Source organism: Microtus ochrogaster, linkage group LG3 (assembly GCF_000317375.1).
Source record: "Microtus ochrogaster isolate Prairie Vole_2 linkage group LG3, MicOch1.0, whole genome shotgun sequence".
Classification (NCBI taxonomy): Eukaryota; Metazoa; Chordata; class Mammalia; order Rodentia; family Cricetidae; genus Microtus; species Microtus ochrogaster.
The window spans coordinates 34,782-45,788 of record NC_022029.1 but is presented as its reverse complement, the minus strand read 5'-3'; the positions used below and the strand labels follow the sequence as shown (position 1 = coordinate 45,788).

General features: G+C 40.4%; 1 protein-coding gene across 1 annotated transcript in view; it reads right to left on the bottom strand.

Moving 5' to 3' along the window:
* The window catches only part of Taf2 (TATA-box binding protein associated factor 2), a 41,558-nt gene extending 30,869 nt beyond the window's left edge, over nt 1–10,689 (bottom strand). Inside the window, exons 1-7 of the mRNA XM_005360608.3 lie at nt 10,538–10,689; nt 9,799–9,913; nt 8,995–9,104; nt 8,191–8,256; nt 6,374–6,626; nt 4,206–4,346; nt 881–991 (exon numbers count right to left, since the gene is read on the bottom strand). Coding sequence (XP_005360665.2) covers nt 881–991; nt 4,206–4,346; nt 6,374–6,626; nt 8,191–8,256; nt 8,995–9,104; nt 9,799–9,913; nt 10,538–10,632 — 891 coding nt within the window. The 5' untranslated portion in view covers nt 10,633–10,689. The remainder of the gene's footprint in view (nt 1–880; nt 992–4,205; nt 4,347–6,373; nt 6,627–8,190; nt 8,257–8,994; nt 9,105–9,798; nt 9,914–10,537) is intronic.
* Nucleotides 10,690–11,007: the final 318 nt, after the last annotated feature.

Genomic DNA, 11,007 nt, shown 5'->3' with positions numbered 1-11,007 from the left:
AGCCATCTCTCCAGCCCCTCCCAATTCCTTTATCAAGTATGAGGACTAGAGTTCAAGTCCCCGGTATTTACATAAACCCAGGCAGGATGGGAACCCACCCGAAAGCCCTGCACTCAGGAAGTAGAGCAGAATCCCTAAAGCAAGTGACCAGCTCAATTAGCCAAACTAATTGGCAAGCTCTGGATTCCAGTGAGAGACAGCAATCAAGAAGTCACCTGAGATGAATCCCAGTGTTTGGCTGCAGGGCCACACACAGAAACATGCAACCCCACACACAAACGTTCTTACACACACAGACCCATGTGCACACCACCAACAGACACACCTACAAATGAATAAAGCATTAGTCTACAAGCCCTGTTACCAATATGACCTTCCAATCACCTAGCATTCCACCTTAAAGTATAAGCATACCACATCTAAAGATCACCATATAACTGAGGAAATTATCAACAAAAGGAACAGGCGGATGCACTCAGGGGTCTGGAGAGGTGGCTTACTTAGCTCAGTGTTTAAGAGCACTTATTGCTCTAACAGAGGACTGCGATTTGGTTCCCAGCACTTAAGTGGAGGCTCACAACTCCCTCTAACTCCAGGTCCAGGGGCTCTGTTACCCTCTTCTGGCCTCTATGAGCTCCTGCACACAGTGCATACACAGTCAAGCTGAACACATGTATACATACACACTTAAAAAAAAGAAAAGATAAAGAAACACACACACACATAAACATAGATACACATGCACACACACACAATAAATGACTCACAAATGACTCTACAAACAAGTATTTTTCCTTTCCTTTATTGCAGTTCTGGAGACAAAGGCACCCACATAACACCCTAAAACAAGTATCACTGGTCATTGAGGAAAATGCCATACCTTATTTTTCCTGTTGTCATTGTACTTGATTAAGTCTAAAATAAATGTTAAAACTTCCTTGGGACAAAGATTATGTACATCTCTTAACAAAGCCATGGCAACTGGCATAGTCTACAAAAGAAAAAAGAAAAAAGAGTTTTACGCACACAACTCAACTTCATTACTATGGCAATTCGGGCTATGAAGAGCATTACTTTGGGAATAAAACAGATATCCAGATGGAGCCTAATACCCCATCTCCCACTACACACCCATCTAAAAGCATCACTGCTAAAATGAGTAAGAAATCCAGGGATTATTTTCATGACTGGACATATTCTACAGGCTATGTGCCTTAGCCCTCACTTGCTGGAAGGAAGTATATATAATATAAATGGTCTTAATCCATTTCTAAATGATACAATGGAATGGGTATACAATTTTAGCACTGGTTCATTCTAACTGCCATCTTCACTATCCACTACTCTGCATATCTTTGGCTAGTTGCTTCCTCGTGATCATTTTTAAGGCTCAATGACACATGGGCAAGAGGGATTAAACAAACTACAGCTTAGCAGCCCTTGAACTAAGAGCAGATAGTAACCTAAAATTCAGCAAACCTTTCTTTTTTCTAAAATTTTATAAGCAACTTTCTGTTAGTGGAAACATGAGACACAAAATAGCAAGTTCTGCTAGTGAAATAAAGCTATTTAAGCCCTAGATAGAAGAGTATATGCACAGAAATCTTGGTCCTCCTTAGAACATGGAAGAGATAAAGACTTTCCCTTGTAAACTGGACAATAAAAAATAAATGACTCATTTTCTCATTTAAAAGAGCAGCAACAAGAATGGTGGTACATTCTTGTTAATGCCAGCACACTGGAGGTAGAAAAAGGAAGATTAGGAATTCCAGGCCAGCCTGAGCTACAGAGCAAGAAAACCTGTCTCAAGTAAAAAGGGGCAATATACAGAGGTAATAAATAGAATCAACTGTAGTGTGACAGTTAATCTTCACTGCCAGTGTGACTGATCTAGAGTCACCTAGGAGACACACGTGTCTGAGGGCATTTCCAGAGCTTTAGCTGGAAGGTAGGAAGATCCATCCTGTGGGTGGCACTATCCCACTGGGATTCCAGAACAAATAAGGAGAAAGTAAGATGAGAACCAGCGTTGATATTTCAATGCTTCCTGACTGTAGGTGCGCTGTGACCAGCCGTGGCAGGCTGTCTCATGTTTCTCTTGCCAGATGGACTACACCCTCTCTAGCTGTGCGCCACAACAAACCCGGTCTTCCTTAGGCTGCCTTTGTCACAGCAATGAGAACAGGTACTAACACAGGAAAAGTTCCTTTTGCGTACAGGAAAATCCGTTCTCTGCCTACTCTGCACCTTAACAAGGGAAATATAAGTGTTTGAGTTAGGCACTCTTTTCTTCTGCCAACTACAAGAGTTACATAAAAACGCATTATCTTTCCAAGTTTCCTACTTCAACCCACAATAAGAAATAAACTTTACACTGCAACCTAAACACTTTTAATCCCAGCACTCGGGAGGCAGGGGCAGGCAAATCTCTGCGAGTTCAAGGCCAGCGTCCTCCTGTTCCAGGACAGGCTCCAAAGCTACACAGAGAAACCCTGTCTCAAAAAAAAAGGCCTTATAATTATCTTTATGACACACATATGTTCTTATCCTGTCCAGTCAATCTTCTTTTATTAGAAAAAAAGCCAGACCAGTAGTGGTTGTGCACGCCTTTAATTCCAGCACTGTGGAGACAGAGGCAGGCAGATCTCGGTGAGTTTAAAGTCAGCCTAGGGCTACACAGATAAACCCTGCCTCCTGAACACCCCTCCAAAAAAAGCAAACAAAATCTCTAACCTCCATATTACCTTTCTTTCATGTTTTTACCCCTCTAACCAGAGCCCCACCACCAGCTCCTGCTAATCCTACTTCTCTCTGCAGTCAGGACTGCCCCTCCACTATCTTGTCTGCTTTTCTTTACTACTTTATTTCTGGGTGGCCCACTGAGTTTAACTGGGGTCACTTATGGGAACATGGCACCTTTCCAGTTGCTACACTACTGAAGAAAGCAACTCTCCCACTCTCAATCGGCAGCAGCCTTGATGCCCTAAGGGCGGGTGGGGGTCTAGTGAGTCCCCCTCCTTTGACAGAACCTTGAAGGTGCCAGCTTGAGAAGGTCTGGTGCTGATAATCTCCGCTGCTAAGAGGTCAAGAGTGTAACAGCCCCGCCCCGCCCTGCCCTAAAAGTGTCCCACAGCAATCTCTGGGCTCTTTCACTGCTTCCACAGTCATCTGAGCTACAGAAACGGTTTCACTTCAAAGAAAATTTCCTTTCTAAAGGCTTGAGGAAAAAAAATTGTGTTCATACCTTTTCTTCCATTTACCTCTTATGTCCTCCCTTCTGTTCAAAGCCTGGCCTCCGTTATATCAAATACACCTGGAGGTTCCTAATCTTCCACATGGAACAAAACAAACCCCAGTGATTCTTTTCTCTGCTTTGTCCTCAGCATCTGCCCACCTCTTCAACTAAGATCGAGACATCACTTTCATTTCTTTTCTCTTCTTTAACTCCACACTCCATTACCAGTTTGAGTTAGTTAATCTAACCTTAGTCTTCATTCTTCGGACTAACTGTGTAAATGATTTCCAAACCACTCAACAACTAGTCACCTTCCCAAGCTTCAACGTACCTACACTTCCGCTCTCCCTCTAACTTCCTGCAAGTTTAACACTAAACACGCTCTGTACACTTAGTCTAATTTCTTAATTCTAAAAAAATAAAAGTGGCATCTAGCAGAGCTGTGGCTAGCACTGCCCTCCCTGTGCAGCACCTTGTAGGCGGCAAAGGCAACATGACACCTGTCTCCAAGCAAGCAAAGCCTTGGTACTCTGAGCTGGGCTGCTCCTGATTCAGAAGGTACTGTCCCCATTCTAGGAGGCCGTCTATCAGAAGGTACTGTCCCCATTCTAGGAGGCCGTCTATCAGAAGGTACTGTCCCCATTCTAGGAGGCCGTCTATCAGAAGCTGTGCACATACTCCCTACCTCAGCTCCACAGGTTACCAACCAAAGGGCATTCATTTCTCTTCATGTTACAAGTGATGTAGATATGATTTGTATAAAGTTGAAAAAAATTAGCAACCACTTAAAATTTTAGGAAACTTCAGAGCAGAGGCAGACTTGTAAGAAATACACACCTATCATATGAATAATCTCCAAGTTAAATACATATACAAGAGTTTATGTATAAAAAAAATCATACTAGGTGAGCATCACTACAATTCGCTTATTATAAAAATAGCACTAGGAACAAAGAGAAGCAAGGAGTACCTTCTGTAGAAAATAACTCTGAAAACTCATGAAGTTGTTTGTTTTCACGATGTTTGGACAAGTTTTACAACAAAACATTCGAGTAAAGAGAGACTTCATGGCTGGTGGTCCTGTCCACGTGCTCACCATTGAGTTTGCAATCTGTAAAGAGTCAGAGGATGCAGTGCTTCCATCACCATTATAAATACACTTTGAAGACAAAATGGCTTTCTAAAAGCCAACACTACAGTTCTTGAAAATTAATAGAAGTTGGTCTTTTATTACCCGTTCCCAGGAAAATACACAAACTCCCCCACCAAAAAACCCAAGCAAACAAACAAACCAACCCAAGATAAACCAAAAGCCTCACTCCTATGTGCACTTACAGCCACTGTGCACAAGTTAATGTCTAAATGCAGCATCCTCTTGTGCTTAAGGAATGCATACTTGCAAAGGCTTCTCTGACTGGTTTGTCCCTATCCACTTAGGTAGATGTAATTCTGTTATTTTAAGCTCATAAGATAAAAATATTACTGTGAGTTTTAAATGTTTTTCAGTCTACTCAGGGTAAAATGAAGCTAAATATGATGCATTATTTATTTGAAGATGAATACTGATGAATATAAGTTCCAGGCCAGTCTAGGGTACATTCCCCTACCCCTACCTCTCCCCCTACCCCTAGTTCATGTACAAGGCCTTTAAGTGCTCCCATGTAGGTATCTGTCCCCTACCCAAGAGCAGAAGCTAATGTTGAATGAATGGCTGTTTTCTCTTACTCAAGCCATGCACCCTACTATTGCTAGTGAAAATCCCTGGCACTCTGTTGGCGACCACTAACTCAGAACTAGTACATAGGCTTGAGTGTCCAGTGTCTCTCACTCCGAAGCTGATGAGGCCACAAGAGTTCTGCAAGCCCGCCATGCTGTAGCAGCTGCCCAGAAAGCAGTGCCACTGCGATTCTAGCTATTTAAAAGTGATCTGGGCACATGAAAAGAAGCCCAGGCTTCACAGATAAAAAATATCTAAATATTCCAAGATTACAAAAGACAAAATAAAGGAAAAGAAACACTGAACTCCATGTACCAAGCAAATGCTATGTTTAAGTAAGCAAGGCTAGTACTAGATTACTTGATGCAAAACAACAACAAATTCATAAATTATTAAATATTATTAAAATATGGAAACAAATTAACATAAGAGACCCCGAGAAAAGGGCTTTCAGAAAAGTTCAAAGTTTAAAACTTTAAAGCATTTCCTTCCCTTAACTATTAAAGTGCAGGACAGTGGTGCACACCTTTAATACCAGCACTCAGGAGGCAGAGGCAGGCAGACCTCTGTGAGTTCAAGAAAACAAAAAGCACAAAAAACTCTTACTATTGAAATTCTAGGGCCTATAAAAAGTATCTGAAATAAAAGAAATTATGATTAAATACTTTATCCTATAGTTTTATGGCTCTGCTAGGAATTTAACAAAAATCACAACTCTTCAGAGCACCAATGAAATATATTCCTAGCAAATAATCTTCTCTCTAACATCTGAGAGTCAGTGAGATGAAGCAAGACTGTCAACGGATGCGTTACGCAGCAGGTAGACAGCACCGCTCAGCTTTCTGTCTGAATTCTTCTGGGTTCAGATTTTATTTTTAAAGACTGTTTGATAGATTAACATTTTAAGAATGTTAAATCATAGACAGTTATTATAGATTATTTACCACTAATTTCAATTCCTAAACCAAAATAAAAGAACTACCACAACAGAACAATAAAATGTGCTGGTTTTATGTATTCTCATGTGAAAACATAAGTCACTACAATCACAGACTCTCTTTTCCATTTTTTTTAAGATTTATTTATTTATGGTTATGAATGCTCTGTCCGCATGTATGTCTGCATGCCTGAAGACAACACTGGATCACACTATAGATGGTTGTTAGACACCATGGGGCGGCTACAGAGCTAGTTCCAAAACAGGCTCCAAAGCTACAGAGAAACCCTGTCTCAAAAAAACCAAAAATAAAAAAATAAAATTTTTTTTTTTTTTTAAATCAATGCTGTTAGAAGCATTTGGCACAAGCTTTCCAAAGTACAGTTACCAAGAAAAAAATTAAAGACTCAGGTGAGTTTGAGTTCATTCTCAGGGCCTCTGTAAAGTGCACAACAGTCAGAGGCAGTCTCCTGTGTAACCTCACCTTCGCAAGACAGAAGCACGCTGCCATTCGGACGCGGTAGAAGCACTGCTCTTGCTCTAGGATGTCGGTGAGCGCCAGGCGTGATGCCGGGGTGGGGAACTTTTCCAGAGCCAGGATGGATTCCTGCTGAGCCACGACGTCTCTCTCATAGCGGAGCTCATACTGCCACATGAAATCAGCCTGCTCAAACTCCACCTTCCTCAGGACGGACATATCTGGGTCTATTCTTATCCACAGCAAAGGGGAATCAGCACTAGAGAAAACACAATTTTACAACTTTAAAACTTACCTACAGAAGCAAAAACAAAGCAGTCACGACTCAGCCTCTCCTCTGGACACAGTATTCTCAGGCTACTCAAAGTTTTATTATAGTCATATTTTAAAATTTCAACCAACTTTTCACTGTGTTAAGCTAACTTTCTCACAATCTTACTAACAAGATCTCTAAAGATATGAAGAGTTGCCACATAGGATACCAAATTTCAAATTTTCCACTGAAAATATTACTCTGGGAATTTTTATCTGCAATTATAAGATGTCAAAATGTAAATGATACAAACTTTAACTTCCTATACCTGACTATAGCTATAAACATTACCCCTTATTAGAAATAAAAAAGGGAGCATTTATTTTATTTAATTAATTTTAGTTGACATTAGTATCTTTTAAAATGCTAGGCTCTCCCAACAGTGGTGGTGCATGCCTTTAATCCCAGCACTCAGGAGGCAGAGGTGGGCGGATCTCTGTGAGTTTGAGGCCAGCCTGGTCTACAAAATGTGTTCCAGAACAGTCAAGACTGCATTGAAAAACGAACAAACAAACAAACAAAAAAAACCAAAGCTAGGCTCATAACTATGTTTCTCAAGAAAGTTCTGAAATCATAATTTGAAGGCCCATCACTTTATTCTTATCTACTTCTCAAGTAATATGCAAAGTAAAAATCAAGTCTATGTCAATAGTTTAATAAAAGAATGCCACTTTGAAATACTAATTCAGTTCAGTACTGGGTGCTCATGACATACTCAGTATAAAATTATACTTAAGAAATATTAATCAATATCACAACCAGCTATAATCCTAGCAAGTGGGGAGTTAGAAATAAAAGTATCAAGAATTCAAGTCCAGGGACTGGAGAGATGGCTCAGTGGTTAAGAATACTTGTTGTTTTTACAAAAGACCCAAGTTCAAGTCCCAGTCCCCACACGGTAGCTCGCGGCTGTCTACAACTCCAGTTCCAGGGGATCTGGCACCCTCTTTTGACGTCCTCTTTTGACATGCACCAGACATGCATGTCATCCATAGACATACATGTAAGCACAACACACTTGTACATGTAAAATAAAGTTAAAACATAAACAAAAAGGCCAGGCTCAGTAAAAACCACCGGGGCTACAACAGACTAACAGTAAACATAAATGTAGAAGAGTGGCACTCACACAGCTTGCAAGCACGGAGGCGGCTCACCATGCTCTGGAGCACTGCCCCAAACACAGTCAGTATCACCCTGGGCTCAATGGAAATCTAAACCTCGGCCCACAAGGAACATACTGAGTAGGAACTGGTACTTTAAGATCTCTGCGGTGAGTCACATGCACATCAGTTTGAGAACACTGAGTAGGGAAGCACCAGCAAGAGAGGCCAGAGGCTGTGCAGTGAGGCTCTGCCCGTGCCTACACTACTGCATCGCTTCTTATCTGAGCATGTTCTTTCTTCAGTGAGTTAATGGGACTGAATTTCTTTCTAACAGTTTTGCTTGACTTTAAATGGTTTTAAAAACTCGCGTTTCAAAGATAATTACATACTTTTAGGCAACTTACTCCATTGCAGAAAGGTCCATGTCAACTTCTTCCCCATTCATCAGTGGGATTTTTTTCTTCTTATTCCTATATTTAAGAAAATAACAATTGAAAGCCGTAGAATTTCCAAATCAGAATGGAGCTTTCGAGCAGCCAAAGTTCAAATAAAGGACTTTATGAATCGCTAAAAGATAATGTCAAACAAGAGTAAATACACAATGAAACGGAGTATAAAAACAAGAAAATCTACCTCGAAGTTGGAGAAAGTGGGTGTTGAAAGCAAATCAGTCTGGAATACATAAGACCCCCCCCTCTCATGAACAACAACAAAAAAAGCAAATAAAAAATTTATTTAAGGCCAGACGTGATAGCAGAAGTCTATAATGCCAGCACTTGGGCAGCCGAGGCACAAGAATTGCATTAGTATAGTGTACCTAGTGAGTTCTAGGCCAGCCTGAACTATAGAGTGATACTATGTCCTAAAAATAAAATAAATATATATATTAAAAAAATCATTCCAAAGATAGAAATGTTTCCACCACAGAAAGCAAGAGCTGGGTGTGTAGGGTGCATGCCTGCGATTCTAATATTTGGGAGGTAGAAATAAGACAAAGGCTAGTAGGGCTACATGAGCTCCTGTCTCAAAAGCACCAAAATCAGATGCAAACAAAGTATGTGTGGTAATGCTAACATGAAGGACCACAGCTAGCAGGTAAGACGCTCTTCCTGTAAACAGGTGCTGTACAACTAGAATTTTAGTCAGGCACTTTCACATGGGGGATTTTCAGTTTCCTCTCCAGCTTATAGGTCTGACTCACTACCTACCTTCTGCTTTTAGAGTGGCAGGGTATATCATGCTTGAGACTGTTTTCTTCAATTTGCAAGGTATGGTTGAAGGATCCATCTAACTCTTGCACTGTCACTTTAAGTGGTCCCTTTAAAAAAACAACAGCAACAACATACCATTAAGTATAATGATGTTTTATTTATGTTTTAATAAATAAAGCTTGCCTAAAAGCCAGAAGGGTAAAGCTAAGCCACTAGAAGTCAGGTAGTGGTGGCACACACCACTAATCTCTGGATTTGGGAGACAGAGGCAGATGGATCTCTGTGAGTTCAAGGCCACCCAGGGCTGCATGAGATCAGATCAAAGCAGAAACAAATCCAGACGGTAGTTAGAAACTCACCTTTAATGCCAGCACCAAAGGGAATATAAAATGGGAGAGAGACAGTCTGCTTAGTTGTGGTCTCCTAGCCTTGGTAGAGGTAAGACTTCACCAGTGGCCGGCTGCTTTGCTTTTCTGGTTTTTGGGGTTGAACCCCAATATCTGTCTCAGGGTTTTTATTATTTGTGCTACAATTAAAACTGCTAGAAAATGGCCAATGCACATCCTTACATTTAAAGGCAAGCCAGTCACGATATAAAATTCTGCTCTATGAAGTACATAGTGACGGAGAGGGACGGCAGTTGGTGCCAAGGACAGGAAGCTGAGGAGCGTGCTCTGAAATCTCTGCAGCCTCTTCCCTTCAAGGACTCACTGCAAACTCATGATTCACCCCAGCCAGAAAGCCCTTCCTCTCCTGGAACCACAATCAACGGGCACCACACTCTTCTAGGAAAACACTTACCACGTACTTCTGAGTTCCAGGAGACGTGTAATCTTGTTTTATTTCTAGTTCTAAAACGTTTCGCTTTCTATTAAATGCAAAACTTCCGTAAAATTTTACTACTCCACTCTGGTCTCTGAAGAATTGTAAAGGAATTTTTACATACTAAAATGAAAACGTTCTTTTTTGAAAAAAGCTTATTATATTAACAATTTTCAAATGCATTCCCACTAGATCAAAGTACACTTCATTATATCCCAGGTGGCAAACTATTCAAAATTCTTGTGAAAAATGTTTCCCAGATTAAATAAAATTTTTGAAACATTGACAAGCCCGTGTTTTTAAAGTAATGCCACTTCACTGGATTATTAATAGTACCTTGAAGAGAAAACTGCAAAAACTGTCAAGTTCCAAGATACCATTCAAGTTGAGCCAAGCTCCAAGCACATGTAAAAGTCGCCAGACCATTTCATCTTACAAGTACGGCTATAGGCTGCCTGCTAGAGTACTTACCGAATCACCATGCAACCTACCTCTCCATTCATATGGAATAGCACAAACTAAGCCAAATTTTATAAATATAAACATCCATGTTTATATATGAATCCAACTCAGTTTTGGGAAGGAACTTTAGAAGATCCGAGTCATAGGCCAGTGATTTCTAATTTTAAGAAATAGTAATGGACCACCTCCCTCCTTTCCATCTTTCACACAGCGTATCCCCTTCCCTGCTTTGCTGAGCCCCTACTAAAAAGGATACACCCACTGCTTTATTAAGGGCTGGATGTCTTTGCCAGAGACGTTGGAAATTGATTTCAAAAATCCATAGGTGGAAACCAGCATCTGGCTCCACATGTGTGACTGGAACTTCTGAGACGAAGCAGTGCTAGCCAGACTTAGTAGTTTATTGAAAACCTGCAAGGACAGAAGGCCACAGAGTACAGTTTCCAACTGGATACTGCACCTAGTCTGCACTGGATCTTTGTGGGATCATTTACAGAAGAAAGCAATAATGTAACATGCATATTTTTTTTGAGTTAAATACTAAAAGCAAAAGAAACATACAAATATTTAAACAGGACATAAGAATACTGTTCATAGAAACATTACTGAATGCTAAAAATTTGCACACAAAATATAATTTATTAAGAATTAGAAGCACAATATATAATACCTGTCAAACTTTATAAAGAAATTCAAAACTAGGAATATTCATTAGGAGCCTAGTAC